Source organism: Epinephelus moara, chromosome 19 (assembly GCF_006386435.1).
Source record: "Epinephelus moara isolate mb chromosome 19, YSFRI_EMoa_1.0, whole genome shotgun sequence".
In the NCBI taxonomy this organism is placed as follows: Eukaryota; Metazoa; Chordata; class Actinopteri; order Perciformes; family Serranidae; genus Epinephelus; species Epinephelus moara.
The window spans coordinates 31,054,438-31,077,268 of NC_065524.1; the positions used below are offsets into that span (position 1 = coordinate 31,054,438).

Genomic DNA, 22,831 nt, shown 5'->3' on the forward strand with positions numbered 1-22,831 from the left:
GGTGGGATTCGCCTTTCGTTTCTGCTGCTGGTTGAAATCTGTAGGCTGCTCGCACAGCGTGCTGAATGATTTAAGCCTATTTTGCTCGCTCAAAACTATTTTTAGTCGCAAATGCGAGTGCGGTGACGGATGGATCGCCACACTGCCGACATTTTACTCAGCCCATCACGGCACGCTGTTTGATTGTGTTATCAAAACACACTGCTGTTATTCGGCCTTGCTTTTAACTTATTCCATCGAATACCAAATGTGTGTTTTTTTTGCAATATTCGGCCGAATATACTCGGTTACCGAATATTCGGTGCATCCCTAAAATAAAGCAACACAAAACAATGGATTAAAAAGATCGAATTGCACCAGGATCCCGTTCAGTGACAGGAAGTATAGACTGATGAAATAATATAAACATTCTGGTCTCGTCTCGTCATCTGATACCTGTCAGGTAACTAATACTAAATAAATCATTATTCTATTTTTTTCAAAGCCAAAAACAATTCATAGCAAAACCAGAGGAACTTCAGCAAGTCTGACTTCAGAGATAGAAACAAAGAAAGAAAAAGACAAATTGTATAAAATCTTGCAGCGGCTGTGTTACGAGCTTAAAATGCATGTTAAACTTAACAAATTTGGCAAGATTTTTTAGGCTTTGTCCGTCAATCATGTCAGACCCTCCTATCATTAATTTCTTTTTATTTTACACTGGTTTATATTGGATATAATATATAATATATATTTAAACTTTCCCCTCATTTATTTTGTCAAGAAAGAGCTGAATCTTCACACAGTGGGGCACAATGGTTTTGCTGTGTGTGTTCATGCAGAATATTCTGGAAGCACTTACTGCAGATAAGTGAGTGTCTAGTGGATCGGTCTAAACTCTGAAGCTGTACTAGATCGGTTGGACTGACATCATCAATCAATTAGGTTGAACGTTGGTTTAATCCCTGGTGTGTGTCCTCATCACCATCTACTTAAATACATCTAAAAAACATTGAGCATACAGTATGTATGAGAGCAATGTTACAACTGATTATGCCTTTTGACCAGAGGTGATTGATTATGCTTTTGTTTGTGTCTGTGTGTGTGTGCGTGTGCGTGTACATCAGGACTGCTGAATAATGAAAGGACGAGGTTTTGTACCCTTCCCGGCAGCAGAGGTGTCTCGTTCTGTCTGTAAAAGGGCAACGGTGCTTGGTGTTTTTGTGGCTTTATAGAGTACACGTACGGGAAGTGCAGGTGTTGAATGCCAGGGGTGATTATTGTCTATTGTGACCTGATCACAATGGTGTGTAACGCAACAGTGACAGGAATCAGTAACTTGTTTTGGGAGAGGCTGATGTGCACCAGAGCAGCGGAGCCAAACCGCAACACTTTAATGCATGTTGCCATAAAAGACGACTGTAGATTTACTTCTCTGTAACATCAAACCGACATTTTTTACAAACGCGCTTTTGTAATATTCTGCTACGCTGTAGTTAAGCTCCAACATCGACTAAACAAAATTTTGATACAGCTGGCGGCACAGTTCTGGACAGAGAAGGTGATCACTGACAGTGGTACCGTCAATGGGCCAGGCTGCAGGCAGGCAAAGTCACCACTGACTCTTGTCTAATTAATTGCAGAAGTTGTGTGTGTATGTCTGTGTGTGGGAGGAGGGGAGGTTGTTCGAGCAATTAAAATGACAAGCTGGCAATTAGCAAGCCCCCAAATCCCCTTAAGAGTGGGCTAATGTGGCTAATACATCAGCTGAGCGTAGTGCGGTTTGTGTGTGTGTCTATGTTTATGTGTGTAAGGGGTCCTCGAGTTGGGCGTCAACGTCTGATCTGAGCTGACTCTGAGCGGAAACAATGGATCACTGTGGCGGCGAAGACAGGTCGGCTCTTTCTCACACCTGTCTACACTAACTTATTTGACCAGCTCAGTTCAGACACACAACAACACGGTCAGCAGCTCGAACAAACAGCAACACAGAATGAGCACTCAGGCTGTGCTCCGTCAACACAACAAGTAGACTTCAGAGACAAAACTACCGACAGAGAGTTCAACTCAAAGGACCATGATGATACCTGAGCATTAAAGTCTTCTTAATTAAGACAGCACTGCTATTATAACTGTTATGTTGTGCACATTCATTCAGTTAACAGGGTGTCTGCAGGTCTCACACACATAAATTTATACTGTTTAGGTTTCTTTTCAAGATCATTCTAACCTGATCTTTTTTTATTTAAGCACTGCAGGTAAGTATAGTATATATGTAGTCCCGTCCAGTGGTAGGATTTATGTAGGAATATTAGAGTGAGCTAGATTAATCAACAGTTCACCAACATATAAGTGCAAGTATAAAGAAAATGATTAGTTTCAGAGGTAGGTTGAAAGATTTGTGACATTAGAAATGTGGACTTTTACGAAGAAGAGCTTGACTCATTTTGACAAAAACAAATTAAAACATGGATAAATGAAATTAGATCAAATGTTTGTGGCATTTAACACCCCAGAAATTCAAATTTAAGACAATTTAATGAGTGAGTTTTATAGCCGAATATTAATAAAATTACATATAGGCAATTTTAAGATGTTTTAAGGACCTGCAGACACCCTGATGAATTGTAGTTTGTTTTAATTTTGTGCAATCAGTATTCTTTTCAAGGATGATAACATCTAAAAATTAGGAATGAGACTAGTCGATCATTTTAAAACAAATCAACATACTATCTCACAATTACGAGATCTTATTTCATAATTACGAGATAATGTGTTGATTTTTTTATTTATTCAGTGAATGCAATGGGCTTCTGTAGTCTAGATATAGTAATTTTATTCTGAAAAACATTGACCAGAAGTACTGTCCTTGTGTTTCATGGTTGACGGACTTTAAAAATCTGCTAACGTTAACGTTATTACGGTATCAGCGTAGGGCCTTACTGTAGTATAACATCAGGATCTCGTGATTACTAGAACTTATCTCTTACCTTATTACGAGATAAGGTGTCTTTTTTTATTTATGCAGTGAATGCCATGTGCTTCCAGAATTAAATGCTGGTTGGTTTATACTCAAATAGTTGCCTTGGATAGACTCAATTGAAAAAAGTCACCCCACTTTTATGTTACCTTGATACATTTTTTCTGTTATAGTATGTATCTAAAATAAATATCAAATAAAGATACGTTGGCTTCTCTTTTTTTAACACTGCTTGTATACCCAGTTATGTAATTCTTTATAAAACATTGGCAATATTTTACATTCCTAAAAAAAATGACTATTTTCCTTGTGTGCCGTGCAGCACATTCCCCGGTCTGCCCTTCCACAGCCTGTACCGGTGCAGGCCCAGCCGCGGCCAACGTGTGCCCAGATGAGATAACTCGGTGCAGGCAGGAGGGTGGGGGTGGGGGGGCACCAGGGAGGGCTGCCTCCTATGGAAAAAAGAGAACTTGGAACTTCGCCAAGTCTTTCTTCCTCGCCGTCTCCCGACTCACTCCTTCTGTCATGTAGCGGGCCTTATGAAACAAGTCAATACAGAGAAGGAGCGCAAGCAAACAAACAAATGAGTTGGAGTATGTGTGTATGTGTGTGTGTGTGTGTGTGTGTGTGTGTGCATAGAAGCACAGAAATAGAAGAATACACACACGTGTGTGTGGGGGGAAGAATTATCATGGAGAAAAGACGTGCAGTGACTTTCTTCATCAAAACCTTGGCAGACGATCAGAGGAGGGGAAGCTATTGTTGGAAGACACCCTCCCCTTTCCCTGTGCACACAGGCAAACGCAGTTGGATACACACAGTCAAACACACACACTCCCTCAAACACACACAAACTCAAATGCACACAATCTTCTACCTTTCTCCCTCCGCCCCCACACTCCTGCTTTCAAACTTCAGCAGAGAGCTGCGTGCCACTGTCACATCTTCTTTCCAAAGTCACAATTAAAGACGCTGAATGTGTGTATGTGCGTATGTATGAGTGTGCTTGTGTATGCGTGTGTTTGTGGTGGCTGCTTCGGAAAAATTTTGATTGGCAAACTTTATCTGGGGGCCCCGAGGGACTGCGCAGCCACTGTAAACGATTTATCGGAAAAATGCATCCCAGAATGCACCTGGGGGGCTCTTGCCCCGGGGCGATTATTGAATGACCTCTGAGAGCGTGACTCCTGCTAACCTTCCCGCCCGTCAACAAATTAACTTCCCTCAGCAGTGGAGAGGTAAGAGGACGACCCGTTCAGCAGCCATATTTACACAGCGGGGTTCAGATACAGTGTCAGATCCAAAACAGAGGGAGAGCCTCTGAAGGGAGGAGGGCACCTTCATCAGGAGGACTGTGATGGTGTGGAAGGTTTGGACATGATTTTACATTTACAATCATTGCATGTGGAATAAAATGTAAAGAAACTTAAGTGTAGTTACTCTAGGCAGCATCTTAGAATAAATATTGCTGCATCACTGTAAGACAGCATCATCAAAAGCTAGGTCATGTAGTTTCTTTCACAGAGATTCATACATTTCACATGTAAATCTCTACGTCAGCTCACAGTGGTGCAGAGACTTATGTGTGAAATAGAGCTTTAGGTCAAAGCAGTGCAACTGTTTGCTCAACACTCTGAGATATTTAACTTCTACCACTTTGTGCATAAAATAATAATAATCACTGTGAAGGACTCCTGAAATAATCTGGCTATTAATTGCCGATAATAGCCGATAAAAGGAAAATGAATCGACAACAATTTTGATAATCATTAGGCAAATATTTTCTTCAGGCTCTTCAAATTTTAGGCTTTTCTGTTTTTCTTTGTTAGGTCATAGATTATGCTTAGATGTGCAAAATATTCTGGTTTTACGGGGTTTTGCCTTTATTCCAAAAGAAAAAATAACAATACTCTTACTACGCTGTTTACATGGCTAATGAAAATGGATTTTTCACTGATGTTCACATTTATACGCAGCTGTGCCTACTCTGATTAACTTGCCCTAACGTGTTTAAAATGTCAGAATATGGAAAAGGTGGACTCGTTTGCTGCTAGTGCCATTTTGCTTCTTTAAAATCAAAATAGGATTTTTTCAGTTGCCTTCCTCTGTCATTCCTTCAACTGCATTCTTCAAACTGCATTCTCGTGTCAGCGTGGGTTTTCTCTGGGTACTCCAGCTTCCTCCCACAGTCCAAAGACATGCAGGTTAATTGGTGACTCTAAATTGCCCGTAGGTGTGAATGTTAATATGAATGGTTGTCTGTCTCTATGTGTCAGCCCTGTGATAGTCTGGCGACCTGTCCAGGGTGTACCCTGCCTCTTGCCCAGTGTCAACTGGGATAGGCACCAGCACACCCGTAATCCCCAACAGGATAAGTGGTTACGGAAAGGATAAGTGAATGGAAAAATAGTGGAATATTAGTGGGCATGTAAACATAGCCATTGCAAATTGAACATGTTTGGATTTTTGAACAGTTGTGATCTAAAGACATCACCTTATTTAGACATAATCGACAGGTTATGTAAGAAGGGATATTATTGTTAGCTGACGCCCTAATGTTTTGGTTTCTAATCCACAAATATCTACACATTTCTTGTTATGAGTCATTCTGTAAGAGTTTGGTTTTCAGATGGTATTTCTGAATCTTATTTCACCCACCTAGTTTGAATCTCAGGGCTGCTAGTGGTCCCCCATGAAAGGCCAACATCAGCACATCTCCTTCCAGGCCTGACGCCCACTGAAGTCCCTCCAGTGCTCCACAGCAGCGCAGGTGTCGATCTAGTCTTAGCGTGGCAGCTGAAGCTACCTCCTCTGCTACCAGTGCCATGTTAACAGGTGCCAAGCCCACATCAAAGCATATCAGCTCCCCATGATCTCCTCCTACCACGACCAGAGCCCCAGCAGGGTGCCAGGCGTGGAGGGTGGGTGGCACAGGGCAGGAGGCCAGGAGAGAGACCCCCCGTCGCTGGTCATACAGGACCAAGGAGGAGTCACTTAAGCCCAGGAGGACTGTGGTCTCAGAGGGGTGACGCGAGCAGGAGATGGGATGGGATGGTAGTGGGATGCGGGTAGCAGACAAGCGGTGCAGGCGCCCTCGTGTACATTCATACACACAGGTGTCGGCCCAGGACCCCTCTCTGAATCCATGGTTTTCTGCAGGTAGCTCTACTGTTAACAGCTGGTAGGGCTGAAGCAGGCTGAAGCAGCAGTCCAGAGGATTGCCTTCTGTTCGGACAGAGCCGAGGACCTTTCAGAAGAAGAAAATGTAGAGAAGAGGAGAGAGGGTGTATCGTACATGAAAATGTATATAACTTGGCCTTTTAAATTTTATTAAGGGTTAAAGTTATGCATAATTATGGGCATGGAAGCTATGACGGACAGTCTGTCTTCAAGGCATATTCAGTGGCTTATTCAGGTCCACCCCCTGCTCCTCCATAGCTCCACCCTCTGATTCAAGTATGGTCACTCACTTCTGGCTCTAAAAAAGATGGCAACAGCCAAAATGCCAGACTCGAGGCTTCAAAATGGGTAGTCCAAAAACCAATGGGTGACATCATGGTGGCTATGTCGATCATTTTATACTGACTATGCTTGAATCCTGCACACTGCTCTTGCTCAGCTCCGCAATTTACTGGAGGACCGAAACATTAGTCACGGTAATAAATTGTGATGCTGAGCAGCAAGAGCAGTGTGCAGGACTTTCTGTTCAAAGACTCAAGTGATATTTTCCAACGCACCTGCACCAGAGACAGTTGGATGTGTGAATACCTTTCTTCAAACTATTACAGTTTATACTAAATACCTGAAAAACTAACTAACCATACTGTGTGTACATACATAACCTGTATTTAACTATGACCTCACATTGAGATTAAAACCTCTTTTGCAAGTGAGACCAGTAAGTCTAGAGTTTGTTAGTCAATTGAAGCAGCTGCAGCTAGCAGTGACCTTAAAGTTTAAAATAAAAAAGAGATAAGGGTCTTGAGATTGAGTTTGGCGTGGAGATCATTCCCAGACCAGGGATCATAGCAGAGCAGAATTGTTTTACCAGCCTCTCTGCTGGTAAAAGGCACTTTAAACTGAAGCCATTTGTGTGAGCGAACATTATAACTGCTTTGAAAAAATTAAAACTTCTGGCTAACGGAACTTGGAAATGTACCTGAGATGATCTTATATAGACTGTACCACTGCTGTATCCTGCTCAAAGTGAGGAATGACCACCCTACCATGGTGTAAAAGGTTCAGTGAGTCCTTAAGCTAGATTTAGGAATATACCTCAGGGGTGAGTGACACAGGGGGTCGGGTTACAAGGTGGACAGTGATGCATGTGATGCATGTAAATAGTATGGCCAAAATCAATCTGTGTCTAGTGTTAATTAGCAAATGTTAGCACGCTAACACTCTGTTTGCATGCTAACATTTGCATTAACTCTAAGCACTTTTGATTTGGGGGCTGACAGAGAACTGTTAGGACAAATTAAGTTATATGCACAACCAGTGAGTGTAACATAGACCTACTGCATTCTCAAATTATCCAGGAGACTCCCATGTGTGTTGAGAAACATTAAAGTTACTGTAAACTTTAAACCGTCAAACTATGTAAAGAAATACATCCTGCAATTCCACCCACTTCACTACAAATCTACTGAAGCTTAAATAAAATCTGTAGGCAGAATTTGTTCTTCATGCTCTGTTTTTATTTCTGCCTGTACCCGTCTTTGGTCTTGGAATTTCCCTCCAGATGCTGGTGTGGTTAGAGTGAGGACTCAGCCAGTACCCCCCTCGGTAGTTAAGTGTCACTAAGCATTGTATAAGCAGCACAAGTGGAACTTGATCTCATAATTTTGTTGTTGTTTTAACATGTTCTTCTATTTAGCAGCTGGAAGATGCCAGCACTTTTGATGAAGAAACCTGTTTCTGACTAAAAGAAGGATGAGGAAGGAGAGAACATGTGAGAGAAAGACCGAGAAATGAGTCATACCATGGCAGCAGCCCCAAACCCCCCGGAGATGGAAGAAATAGAGCCTTCCACTTTGCTCATAAACACCAGGCTGTCAATCAAGACAGGTAATGATAAGAGCTCCATTTTAACTCAAGGTCAACAACATCTTCTCCCTGAGCATGCCACGGCTTGGCACCTAGCACCCAGCGATAAACAACCTCCTCTGTTTACCTGCAAGAGGAGCCAAGCGCTCATCACAAGACATGGTGACTGACAAGAAACAAGCCTTTTTCAGTATAAAAGAGGATGATACACAAAGAAAGCTTGGAATTATTAGACCGATGGTCAAATCCAGAATTCAGATTATTTGCTCCTGGACCATAACCAGTTGGTGGGAAGTGGGCACAATGGCCCCTCTAAGCATGCAAGCATTGACAGTGATGGAGAAAGGCTGTGTCACGGGTGGTACTGTCGATAAAACACCCACAAGGAACCGGGAACAGTAGGTGGATGACAGGAGACATCAGCCTGTGCTAAACAGCAGCCCAACAGTTCCACAGTCTCTAACAGAGCTTTATAGGAGGGATTTCACCTAACCAAAGCCTCTATCAGAGCCCTGCATTGACCGTGGCAGCTTTGGCTAAATGAGCCCATTTCTTTTCGCCGTGTAGACAGAAAGACGGATCGCCTGCCTGCCTGCCTTCCTTTCCTTTCGCAAAGCTGCCCGGCCCAGTTTTTTGGCAGGCATTGCCAAAAAGGGACTTAGAGGGAGGAAGGGAGGGTTTTTTTGCCTGCTCGTGGTCTACAGCAGGAGAGAAGCAGATGACTGTCCTCCTGAAAGCTTTTTTTCCTCTCCATAATCCCCCAGAGCTAGCTCCTGCTGCTCCCCAGGGGGTGGGTGCAGTGTGTGTGTGTATGTGTGTTTATTTGAGGCAGCAGGCAAGAGGGGCTCAATTCATGTTAGGGGTGGGGTATCCTTGGGAGGGTGTGGTTCTCTGGATAGCTACATTTCTGCAGGGGACAAAGTGACACATGCATTAAACAAACTTGCACGTAAACACAAAGCGGGCGAGAGTCCATCGAGTCCATCTCGCAGAATGCTGTCACAGGAATCACAAGACCTACTTCCATCCCACAAACCCTGACCCCCCCCTCCCAACAAACCACATCTCATCCTCTCAGCTTTTCATCCCGTGCCCGGCTTGCTAGTGCCCGCTGCCCGCTGTGCCAGCATGCCACCGTGGCACCATCGAGGGATGAGGTGCAGCTGATTCAGCTCTGCCTCCCCTGATAGGTGACCCTCCAAGGAAACGAGAGGGGGGGACCGTGTCAGCTCGAGCTCAGAGGCGAAGAGCAAACACTGCATGGCCTGGTTCAAGAGCCAAAGAGTTCAGAGAGTTCAAGACCAACTTATGTTTTTACTTTTGACACATACACAAAAACCATTGTCATTGTCATTGTCTTGAACCGCCATACAGAAAGTAATGGGCCTCAAACATCAATGCACTGATTTATAACTTCCTCAGTGTTACTTGGATGTTTTTTATGCAGCCAATTTATAGCTACACTGATTCATTACTCTATAAGATCTCTTTAATCTTCTAATCGTTATTTCATAAAGGCATCTCTAACCAGTGCTTGATGGAGAGTTTATTAGTCCAGGTGCAGCCTGTTTATACCGGCTGACATCTTAAGGTTCAGTTAAAGATCCTTTCAATCATATTTAAAGGTCGTCAGATTTAAGACATTTATACCCAATATTCAGCACCTAAACTACATGATTTGTACCCTGACCTAAACTGGACCTGAGTGTTTCTTACAAGTGCAACATTTAAAAAGGATACAGTCTATAAATCCCAACAGTGCTGCAGTAGAACACGCAGAAAATGCAGAGCAAAAACTGCACCTCAGCCTCTTTTACAGTCACAACATGTATTACAGTCAGCATTTTGACTCCGGGTCGTTTTTAAGGCCACGCTGTGCCTCGTTTTACATTCCATGTGGACTGAGCAAAGGCAAGCAAAAGGCCCCTGAAGGCAACACAGCTGATTAGGAGATTAGAGCACGGGGCACTCAAGACTTTCAGGGTTGTGAGGTTTTCAACACAAACTCTTAAACTGCAAACATCCATGCTACCGTAAGCATGATGACACATGAACATTGCACGAATGATGACATATAGATTTATCTGCAGCTGATTCATGTATGAACTTTGCCACTGACGTTAAATATAAATGTCCACAAAAAAAAGCAGGTGGCAGGGATGAGAATGAAAGGAGAATTTTCTATGTGGTGCTCTTGCAATACTGACTGAGGCTCTTTCATTTTTTTAAAGCAACAATTTGCAGCCCTGTTTTACAAACTGCTGCATGAATAAAGTCGGCCAACAACACACTTTGCAAGGCAAAACAGCCACTTTTTAAAGGAAGTGCAGAGAAAGGACTTCTGAAATACAATATGCAGGTGTCATTTTTATATATTCATAAGAGCAAAGCTTTGTTTGCTTTGCTGTGAACTCTCCACACTATATCGTGGCATGTTAAGGTGCTGTATTCCCTGGTTCTGAGAGCATAAAATAGAAAATGATGAATAAGGTCAAGAGAGGGAGTGAGCAAGTGAGTGAAAGGATGTGCAAGAGAGACAGAAAGAGAGGGATACAGACAGACAGAAATATGCACAAAAGATGATGAGAAAGAGTGAGAATGGAGGAGAGTAAAGAGAGAGAAAGAGGGTGGAGACATGGAGAGAAAGATGCAGAGAGAGGGAGAGAGAGGGAGAGGCCTCTAGTAAGTAGCTTTCTCCTGGTTATTGGTTTCAGTGACTGGTCAAAACTATTCTTCTCCATTCTTCTTGTCTCTCTCTCGCCGGCACCTTTTTTTCCCCTCCGTGGCGTGAAAGATAAAGCGGACGGGCCCAACTGTGTGGCTGGCCCTTGTTCACAGCAGTGGCCTTTTGAAGCCAATTTTCCAGCTCACGGAGCAGAGAAAGACAGGGAGAGACGGGTAGAGAGAGACGGAGGGACTCGGAGGAGAGTCGAGGGATGAAGGGATGAGGGGTGTTGGGGAGGGAGGCGGGGGGATGGGACTGGGGAAGTTTTAGGTGTGTGAATTAGGGTTAGTGTTGAGGTACTGATGTGAGAAAATGCACAGGCACAGCGGGATTACTAACCAAAATATTCCTCACACCTTAACTGCCATAATTGGTACCACTGAACATAATTGTAGCACAGGGGGAACATTATTCACTGGACCCGAAACTGTGGAAGCAGTGCGGTTTTTACAAAGCAGTGGAGCTTGGGGGTAATTCTGCACTTTGGATTCCACACCCGACCCTTTCATGGTCCACATTATGATTGCAGTGCATTGCTGAAAATGTGCTTTCTACTGTAAATGCTTCAATTCTGCACATTTAGGCAGCAGCTTTTCATGTTTAGAGCTAAAACTTGCCATTTTATACAGTTAATTTAGCTTCTAAAGCGCTCTTATAGTGCTTCAGCAGTTGTGGAGGGGATGAAGTACAGTACTATTTAATTGCTATACAATTACACATTCCTTCTGTACAAATTATTTCAGTTAAGGTTGTCTTTTGTGGACAATCTGTTCAGGTTTTTGCAAAAGAAAAAATCCATGCGGCGCGGTGCTAAAGTCACTAATAATTAAAAGACAAACAGAAATCACACAAATGCAGATCAAACAGCTGCAGAGACACTGTTTGGTGACAGATAACAGGATCGCGAACGCTTTAAGAAACAAAACAAAAAAGTATGTTTGCAAACACAGACAAACACATACAACCACCAAAAATCAAATATGACTTAAAAAAAGCAAGAAAACATTCATCTGGTGTTTTCTTTTCATTAAGATTATTAAATTCCAGGAAACGGTTTGTGTGTGAGTGTTTGTGTTTGTGGGGGGGTGAGGGGAGGGAAGCATGAAGGAAGGATAATTAAAAATGTTAACTGGATGCATAAAAACGAACTATGTATGTGTTTTTCTCTCCTTCCCACCCTCCACCCCCCTGCATGCCGTGGCTCCACTTATCAGCGTGAGGAGGGGGGGGGGGCATACGAATTAAGACCACATAGGGAAAGAAATCAGACTTTTTTAAATGCCGAGAGACTGGCTAGAAAATTGGCTTAGTGCGGCAGATAGCGAACTGAACAAAAGGAACATATATATGAGCTTGAAGTGATTGAAGTAGCTGGCGTCTCCCGATGTGTGCCCGGCGTTTGATTCCCGCCACGGCTCTTACATAAACTGCTCGCTTAATTTCACACCGCGCATCTGAAAAATGACAACAAACGCTTTCATTAGAGCGCGATGCCGCAGCCCCACGAAGAGACTTTAATGTTCTTGAAGCGTGGAGGAAGGAAGGAGGAGAAGGAGGAGAGGAGGATGGGAGGGAGGGGGGGAGGGTTGAAGGAGACAGAGAGAATAAACTAGGTGAAGGAGTGTGATAAATGTGAAGAGCGTTCCAAAAACAAGAAGCGGTAAAAGCAGTGAACAGCATCTGCTTTGCTTATTTCAATATTCATGTAGCCCCCCTAGCTCCCATCCCTCCCTCATTCTCTCCTGCGTGAATTTGTTTTCCTAGCATGCAATTGGTAACGCTCATCTTTCCTCCCTCTCGCAGACTGTCTCCCTTCTCTCTCTGGTGTGGTGAAATATTTTGCATATGTTTACCAAGGAACACGGTATGAGGAGTAGAGTTAAGCCCAGTTCGGTAATTTGGGATCTTTCATCTGCTTTTGGCACAAGGACAATCCCACGTTGACATAGAATCGGGTCACGGGTAGGGTTTTGCCAGAGGCCATGGGGCTGTGTGTCTAAGACTTGTGTGCGTAAGAGAAGGAGAGACAGAGTGTGTGTGGATGTGTAGGCGTTCTCCTTCACGCTGTACCACAGCTTAGCTTCTCCTGCTTATTTCATATGGTGATGCATGGAGGTGCAACACAGAGGTGCCACCCTTGAGGTGACTAACACACCGTCCCCAATCCCATCCACGACAACACAGGTCTCCACTCAAAACAGCGGCTTTGTTGCTTTTTTCACTATGTGGCCTCACTCTGTGTGTGTGTGTGTGTGTGTGTGTGTGTGTGTGTGTGTGTGTGAGCACCTGAGTGTGTGTAAAACAAAAAATTTAAAAATTAAAAATAAACAGCTGGAGTTCTGATTTGTTCACCGAGTTTAAGACTTCACACAATGCTGAAAAGGGTATTGAAAAACCTTAAGAGTCAAGAATTTTTGTCATGGTAATTTTATGTTTTGCTCTGTCTTATTTCCTCATTTGTTTTCTGTATTTAGTCACTACAATTATTAGCTAGATTTAGTTAAAAGGACACTTCACCTGCAAAATGACAATGTGTTTATCAATTGCTCACCACGCGTTACATTGAATTCACGCAGGAAACTTTCTTGCATGCCTTCATGGTGAATGGAATTAAAAAAAGGTGAATGTTCTTCATGTACTGAAGTCACTGGGGACCACAATTAACAGCAAAACAAACTCTCACACAAGTTGTGCAGTATAATCCAAGTCTCATTTATCCAGTCGTATGGTCAATACTTCCCTGAACATGTGTGAGTATATGATATACAAATGGTCGATTTATGAGTGAAGTATCCCTTTAAGCTTGTTCTCTCTGGCTGATATAAAAAAGCTTGATTTAATTTGAAAGAACCAGTGAGCAGGATCTTCAGTGTCTCCTACGAAAACAGTAACAGTATACCTCCTGTGGACTTCATATTATCAAGGCTGCAGAAAGTGCAACAAGCAGATGAATCACCATTCATCTGCTTGTTACTTTCTGCAGCCAAAGAATAAAGTGTTACCACAGTATGTATCACTTCATGCATTGTTTTGTTGAATCTGCGCAAAAAATTCCCAAATTAGCCAAAATTAAGGTATGACAGGTTCAGGGCCCTGACACACCAAGCCGACGGTCAGCCTGCAGTCAATGTCGGGCCGTCGATGAGTGTCTGTCGCCCTAGTTTTTGTGGCATGTCCCGTACCATTGACACTAGTCGGCCATGGTAGGCTGAACCCATTGGTGAATGAAATCACTCTGACTGGCAGTTCAAAACAAACGACAAAGGTCAAGATGGTGTGAGATCGAAACAAATTTGTTATATTAGGTGTCTTTAGGCACTGCACTCTTTAGCAGAGACAGTTCATAATTGTTTGTTTTACTGTTTGCTTGTGCACGGTAAAAATTATTTGTTCTTTCAACATCGGGTTGTGTTATTCATGTGGTTAACTAGCTTCTTGAATTCATCCTGTCGGCCTCCTGGTTTCCCTTTTTTAATAATGAATACAGAGTACCGCCACCTGCTGGTTTGGAGAGTTATTTCGTGTCACGCAGGTGCAGAACATACTGTATATGCTAATTGGTCGTTGGCTGTAGTCCTTGCAGTGTGTGGAAGTGCAACTTCTTAGCCAAGATATAGGCAAGGTGAGGCAACGCAACTATCAGCCTTCATCACCACTGATTCTTTAATGTTGGTTTTACATTATCCGGGCCTTAAGGGTCACAATAATGGCATGAAGTGAAGCCAAGACACATTTCAAGGATTCCTAGTTAAATACATTCTTTCATCTATCTGATTTGTGTCACTTTTTTCAGGCCTGTGTTGTTGTGGCAGCAGGCGAAACGAACATGTGCTGATCCTGGGACAGCTGAAGGTGGGATATGTAACCCTTACAGCATGTTCTAGGTCTGTCCTGGGGTCTCCTTCCAAATGGTACTGCCCAAAGTACCTGCATATGAGGCAGCCTGATCAGATTACTTTTAATGTGAAGAAGCAATGGTTCTAGTCCAAGCTCCTTCTGGATGTCTGAGATCTTATGGTTTCAAATATGTTGTAGATCGAGAGATTTCCCTTCAGCCCCAGTTTCCCTGGTGATTTCACACTCCATCTTATACTCACCTGTGAGTGTATAATTGAATTCCCTAACAAATGGCCATAGCTTGTTGCAACGGCCGCCACCTCATAACCTCATTAGACTCCACCGGCACCCCTCCAGCATGCTTGCACAGGTAAAAGGTTGGACCGTTGTTTCAATCCCAAGCCCAAGAGGTTACTATCTGAACTGACAACTTCTTTCTTGCTCTTTGTGTTTGTTTGTGTGTGTGTGTGTGTGTGTGTGTGTGTGTGTGTGTGTGTGTGTGTGTGTGTGCATGTGTGTGTACCTTTAGGCCTTCAGCAGGTGAGCAGCTGAGCAGGACCACATTGTTCCTATGTGTGCTTGTGGGCCACAGCTCCTCACCGGACTCTTCCAAGTCCCACCAGCAGAGCGCCACATCCTGGAGACGGTTGAGACACACACGTTTGTGGAGCTTAGGACCCCGCCCACTCGCCTCCACACACACCACCTGGACATGGAAACACAAAAGTGGAGTATGCATTGAGAAGAGAGTCAGAATGGGCAGTACAGTGAGAGGACAGGCACAGTATAGTAAAACAAACACAACCACTGACTTAAAACATATCTTATGAAGACGGGAAAGTTATCAGAGTATCTCAGTGATTTGGATTTACGTTCCTGGCTGGTGTAAACACCTGAGGACTCTGAAACTTTTACATCTGCAGTCCCAAAAATCACTCATGTCCTTCCCCCATCCTGTTTTTGTTGATGTCTAAGGTTGTTTTTTATCTTCCATTATTAATGTGTGTGTGTTTTGTTCTGTCGGGCTTGTTGTTTTAGTGATGTGCATATTTTTGGGAAGGTCCGCCACGCTCTACGGGCCACAACAAAGAGACGCACAGTAATGAGCTCTCGTGGCGCTTTGGGGTGGGGGCACACACACTCACGCAGAAACACACACACATACATAAATGCATGCATGTATGCACACAAATACACATGTACATACATGTAGAGGCACTGGTATGAAAAGTATATACAAGCACACACTTTTATAGACACACACACACACATACACACACCATTAAACAAACAGTGCTCTATCCAGGAGCACTTTTAAAGCAGGTGAAATTGCAGGTCTTACACTGTGACCCTGCCTTTCATGTACACCACAGCTCATTTCTTCTACACACACACACACACACACACACACACACACACACATATACAGGCCTTTCATGCACTCTTTATCTCCAGTCACACTCACTAACACAATGAATCAGCTACCAGAGTCAATGGCTAACACGCACACATTAGCACACGCACATCCATCCACTCACACACACCACGTCTATGACTTGTGTCACAGTGTAGAGGAGCAGTGAGGACCTGACAGAGGGGCATGTCGTTAAAGCAGAGATGCAGCGGTGTCATAGGAAATCCATATGAAAAAATAACAACGTACCCCTCTGTACAAAAAAATGGTTTAAAGCACTGAAACATGCAGAAATTAGTAAATCGACAAGCTGGAGGTTCAGTGGTCCATGTCTGCCCTTCTTGCCCCCTTGGGTGGGGGGGTGGGGAGGATTTGCCTTGGACACAAAATACAGAGATGAATTAAAATGATGGAAGTACATCTGATGATAAAGGGAACAAAGAGTAGCCCCAAACAGCTGAACGGGAGATCACTGACAGATTAGAAATGGAAAAGAAGAAAAAAAAAATCTGAAAATCACTGGGTTAATAACACACTATCTGTACCCCCCCTCTGCCCCCTCCATCCCACCATCCCTACCCATCTCTTCCCTCCTCTAGTTTTTTTTTCTCTGCTGGCGTTTGCTGGTCAGCAATAATCAAAAACCACTTTCTGTGGGCCGGATTAGTTTAGCCCCCCCTCAACGCCCCCCACTCTCCCTTCTCCAGCTTAGCCCACTGGACCAGGGCGATGTGTATGTGTGTGTGTGGATGTGTGTTTGTTGTGGGGGATGGGGAGTCGGGTGTGCACGTGTGCACACGTGTGTGTGTCGCAGGTTGCATGCACATGCATTGACAGAGGTGTGGGGTGTACAATATGGGGTGGTGGGGGTGTCTTATCAGGACTCCGCTTCTGGAGACAGACGCACGGCGGCAACGATTGCTTTTATACACACCAACATGCACGCGCACACACACCCACACACACCTTAACAAAAGGGCCTGGCAGTAATGTGATAATGCCAGGGTTAGCGGTTAGCCAGCTAGTGAAGGAGGACACAGTGTAGGTTTGTTTTGGGGGAGGGAAGAACGGGACGGCACATAATCAGACCTGTTACTAACACCTACACAAACACCTTCAGATCAGACTGCCTCTCAATACACACCTTTATGAGAGATTAATAGACAGAAACGGCAAAGACATAGAGAGCTAGAGGTATATCTAAACCACAGATGCCACATATGGCTATTATACTGAACATAAACTATGGATTCTGTGCACCTGTTGTGCTAAAAAAAACAGGTATTGGGCAAACACTGATCATTTACAAACTGTATAAGGCCAAATGGATAGAATATATGGATATCAAAAGTCCATAAAGAAATAGTACCTATAGATACTGATAGTGGGTAGTTAACTGTTAACTGCCAAACAAGCCATTAATATCCACACTTATTTTAGGGATGTGTTTCCTTGGCATATCAGGAATCGTTCATCTTCTCTACTTTTCACTTGGTGTATGTATTGCTGCTGACCCAAAGGTGTGCCTCCTCGAATCTGGTGCTATTTGGACACGTAAAACTTTGAATAAAGAAGCCAACAACGCTCTGTGGCTCTGCAGCAGCGGACGAGGCATCGGGGCTCTCAAGCAGCCGCGATCTTTGGTGTATTTCTTAACCATATTAAGTTATAACCAGGAGTGAAAGGAGGCAGGTACTAACTGGTACTTCTTGCCACTAACAGATTAAGTGGCAGTGTGCAGTACCAGGAGGAGGGGACAGCAGCTGCCTGACTAAAGCAGTTTGGTAAAGTTGAGAAGATTAATACAAATTCGAACTTCCTAAATCAATAACTCATAAGTAAAACACAGACTTTTCTTTCCAACTGAGACAACGAGCTACATTTAATCAAAATGAGCCGTTCTCCAAGCTGGACAAACATGGTCCTCTGAGCGGAGCTGTCTGTGAGACAAGTGTGCAGGGACCATGCTACACCCAAAAGAGAAAACACAAAACTATTCAGTAACTTCACTCTTATAAAGTGTGGTGTTCCCACAATCACTTCACACATCACTGGTCTCTTGTTAGTTATATTATGACAATTAGTGTGGCAACATGTGCTTTTGCATGATTTTGGGGAATTTCATTGGAAAAATATTCAATAAATTCACTCCTATACAGTGTGGTGCCCCCACACATTCAATAGCTTTACTCAACAAACTGATGTTGATTAATTTTGTTGTAATAATCTTCTAATTTAAAACAAGACAAATAAATTAAATCATTTGCATACGTGATGTCCAGTGTGTCTAATTTCTTTCTATGCCATACAAGCATTAAAAAATTGAATACAAGTGTTTAAGAATGCAGGTGGCAGGAGGAGAACAATATGAAGTGAAGAAGGTGCAATGTGCTTAAATTTACTTAACGTCTGTTTAAGGTGGAGCTTTCAGTTCTAATATAATGCTCTATAGTTTAATGAATAAAAATGTGTCATATTTTAATTATTTTTTGTGAGTAAAATCTAAATTAGTGGTGTAACTAGTAACATTGCTCTGTCAGATAAATGTATTAGAAGGAAAAGAATGTTTTCCTCCTAAGTAGAAGTACACTGAAGTAAGTAGTATTCCCTTGCATTGCATTCTTTTAAGGTGCTTTGGGGCCCTCAAGTTTTTTGGGGGTACAGCAAGTAAAAATAGCAACATTATTAAATATTTTTCATATCTAAACATCATCATAAATCTATAGCTGTTTGGCGTCAAGGTGTGTTTCTCGGCAACCAAAGAAGTGCACTGCTCAGTGTGAAGTTGTTAAGGATGAGCAGTTCTGGAAAAAGCTGCAGGCAGCAATACCATAAGCTGAGCAGCATCAGCCTGCTCTGAACAGGCATGTTTTAAACGGGCACTGTACTAGTACGATAAATGTGAGAAGAGTGACATATCTAAAGTCCTCCTTTACCATGAACGTACAAGTAATGCTGGTTACTACGGGAGGTAGTAACACGGCAAAATTATTTCTGTATAAACAGGACAGCCAGCAGGACGACACCACGGACAGGACGGGTTTGACGTTTTGACGACGAGTAAGGCAGCTAGGAGCTCTTAGTGGCTAACTCAAAGAAGAACAGCGGCCGAAAATGTACACAAATTGGGAAAACAATGAGGTTCAGGAGCTCCTTACCGTCTGAGTAGAGAATGAGATTAGGTGCCATATAACAGAGATGGTAAATGGTTGTAATTGCAATGTTAATGCCACTGTATATGTCAAAATAGGGGCCGACACTGTTGTGTAAAACGTCATGCCTCTTTGGTTTCGTGATGCCCAGATGCTATTTAAAATCACACACTGGAGCGGACTTATGATGCTGTCATTTGGGTTTGTGTAAAAATGCGAAGGAGGCATAAAGAAGGGACTTAGTAGTGGCCCTATAGCGTGATCTCTGTATAAAAAGGACTCAGGTTTCAAAGGTTTAGTATGTTTGGGATTTTTGGTTTTGGTATAGAAAGTAACCATGTTCTGCCTTTTATATTATGTTTCAAATATATTTTCGCTGTATGCCACCTACTGAAAGGACATGTGACTGAATCGTACTGTGTTTTCTTTTTTTGTTTGTTTGTTTCCAGGTTACACTTGAACGGATTAAATGTGAAATAAATACAAAAAAATCATTTTGGAAATGTCATTCTTCAGGTAAGATTAAGAAGGGAATTGGATGGTGATACATGATGACATGTTAACACCTTTCATTTTTGTCACTGCTTTCTCCTTTTGACTGCCGCTTTTTTCACTACCACCAGCCGTAATGCACACACAAATGCTCAGGCCCACACACATTTCTCATGCTCACTTCATCAATGTGTTCCACTGTACCTTGATTTCAGAGGGGGAGAGTTTGTCTGTTCGCCTGCCAGTCTCTGGGGAGTCCTGGTTCTTCTGGTTGAGGTAGACTGCAGCCACTTGGCTCTGCTCCAGGAGGGACAGCAGAATCAGCCGATCGCTCAGCACCGCTGGGAATGACATCACCACAAATGTCACTGGTTGTCATGATTCAAAACAAACAACTGTGTATCACTGAGGTGACAAACAGCCATAAATCGGGACAAAAAATGTCAATATATACACTGATTACTGCGCAGTCTGGACTGCCATCTGTCTATTTACAGTAAAACATGATGCCTTGAAGTAAGATACATTAAAATAGAAGTTAGTATACATGGACATTTCCATATTTTGAAAGCCTAATAACTTCCAGGAACAGAAATCAGGGGAAGACAGCCTGTGGCAGAGTCACATGTGGCTCTTTCACCCCTCTCCAGTGGCCCCCTGTGGCTTTGGCAATTAATTATATAGTAATTAATCAATTTTTTTTTAGCATTTTCATTTACACTGTCATAGGCCTTGAGGGATTTTTACATTGTCCAATGTAAAAATGTGTAGCCTATTCACAGATTAAAGAAAGTTTTTACATTTCATCATCTAAATGTGTGTCATATGACCTATCACCTTTTACTTTAAAACTGCCGAACCTCAGTAGCGATAGCTTGTGTTGGATCTCCCTCGCTAAGCTAGCTATGGGTTCCAGGTTGAAAAAAAGTCTTGGAGGACAGTAGAGAATTTAACAGTGCGTGGATATATTCGTTTGCTTTTACCGCCAACCCTCCAAAGTTTAGGTACCAAACTATCATACATAGCCCGCTGCGGAGTGTAGCCACCTTGTGGTAAAACATATCAATAAAGGCTCATTTAGACCTATTCGTAATGTTAATTGGCAAATTTAGACTTCACCTTCATTATGCTCAAAAGTTTTGCGGCCTAATACAGAATATTCAAGAGCTTGTTTGGCCAAAAATGGCTCTTTTGATAGTCAACGTTGCAGACCCCTGACATAAAGACAGGAGCTTCATCAAAAGGACAGACATAACACACCTAGCAGTTGGATATTTTCCACCAAACATACACTGACATTTTTCTCTTACATTGGTATTGACAGGCCAATTTTACAACAACCTCCTTAGTAAATTTATAGACTTTCTGGATTAACAATCTCAGAAGCTTACATCTGAGGGAAATGAAATGATGAATATTTTAGCATTTTATAGTTGTTTTTACAGTTATTTAATAAAGGGTTTATAGATTTTAACTGCCTTGGTTTTAAAACCTGTCCTCATTTTTGTATCAGAAGTCTGCGACTGTGATTTTAATATGTGCTTTTAATTTGAAGTTTCTGTGTTGGATGTGCAGAATTCTTTGGAGGCTGGTTATCTATGTGTCTTTCGTCATTTTTCATAGTTCTTAGAGCCCCCCTTTAGGTGTATTCGTACTAGAGCAATCATAGTTTTTAGAGTGCCATTTTGAGGGACGTTTTTAGCTTCTGTTTCAGAGTAGGTACTCTCCCAGCAAAAGAAGAGCCACGAGTGACATAAGTGTATGTTGACTGGACAAACTCAGCCAATGCAGCATTGACGACTGCCATTTTTAAAAACTGTTAGCCGTGTAAACAACAGACAACACAAGACACAAACAGCTCGTAACAAAAAATGGAAGAAGACAACAAATGGATTGACAATGAAGCAATGATGGAAATACAACGCAATTTTGACTCATTAAGGTGAAAGTGGCGGTCAAGTTTGTTACATGTTCTTTTCTATGTTTCCACTTCTTTATTATGTTTGAGTTCTGATTAGTTTGGAGTGGGAGGACAGAAGTTTCCGCCTCTCCTGATTCCCTCTCCTCTCCCTTACTTCTTCCTCCCTACACTTTCCCTTTCACCTAATTTCCTCCTCTCCTCACCTTCCTGCATCCTCCCTGCATCCTCTCTTCTCTCCTTCCCACTGCCTCCCATACTCTTTGTATCTCTTTCCTCCCCTGTTCTCGGCTCTCTTCCCCTGTCAGTGTACTGCAGGCTCTAAAGGCCTTTTTGTGGTAGAAGAACACACTTGATCCTGTTCAACTCTTCAGGAGCTGCATGGAAACGCTGATTAGCAATTAAGCCCCCCTCTCCTTCAAATTAATCTGTTTATGAAACCAATTAAATGGAAAGGAGGGGGGTTGTTACACATGTCTCTCAGATATCCTGCTTTGAGTTGAGCGAGTAAGGCTGCACCCCGAGATTTAGAAATCTAACCGCCAATTAACCATGGCATGTGTGTATTTATAAACGTGCGGGTATTGGTATGATTACACTTCAAATCATCCTGTTGTGTGAAAATTTCAAATTAATATGCAAATATTCAAGAGGGAAGGGAAACACTGCTCGGAAATACAGGGAAAACTAGCATCTTAAATCAGGTCAATTGAGTCAGTCTGTCCTGATGTTGAAGTTGGATTATAAAGCATTTGTAATGAAAACTGGTGCAAGGCTTAAACCATCGCAAAATACAGCCATTAATGATGCCTTGGCTTTCTGAAACAGCATTTAATGCAATAGTAAGCGTCTTTGTAATAGATTACAGACAAATCAAGTTAAATGCAGTTTAGTATTGATCTCTATGGGTGTCTATAAACGGGATTAGGTTTAATCCCATTCATTCCCAAATGAAGAGGGGGATATGAAACCAGGCTGCGGCCCAATCTGGGACCAGGTGGCTGATTTGGCATTAAGAGCCAGACCTTCATGACCCACCCCAACACACCCAGGCGTGCGCGCACACACACACACACTTATATATACATGTACACATTCATACTTACCCTTTAGACGCATACACACATGCAGATAGCTGCATGTACATTTATATGTGCAAGCCTGCAACCAATTTTGTATGCAGTCTCAGTTAATCACACCAACACACATTCACACTCACAACCATATAAAACAAACCTACATGTTAAAGCATGCACACAGCCTCATACACACACACACACACACACAC

The 22,831-nt window shown here is 42.7% G+C and overlaps 1 protein-coding gene across 7 annotated transcripts in view; it reads right to left on the bottom strand.

Annotated features, from left to right (window-relative positions):
- The window catches only part of wdpcp (WD repeat containing planar cell polarity effector), a 109,424-nt gene that overhangs the window by 39,680 nt on the left and 46,913 nt on the right, over positions 1 to 22,831 (bottom strand). For all 7 annotated transcript variants that reach the window (XR_007571750.1, XR_007571751.1, XM_050071712.1 and 4 more), the window contains 3 exons: positions 19,830 to 19,966; positions 15,091 to 15,273; positions 5,618 to 6,206 (listed from right to left, as the gene is read on the bottom strand). Coding sequence is in view for 5 of the 7 variants with exons in the window: in XM_050071712.1 (XP_049927669.1) it covers positions 5,618 to 6,206; positions 15,091 to 15,273; positions 19,830 to 19,966 (909 nt within the window). In the remaining 2 variants the exon portion in view is untranslated. The remainder of the gene's footprint in view (positions 1 to 5,617; positions 6,207 to 15,090; positions 15,274 to 19,829; positions 19,967 to 22,831) is intronic.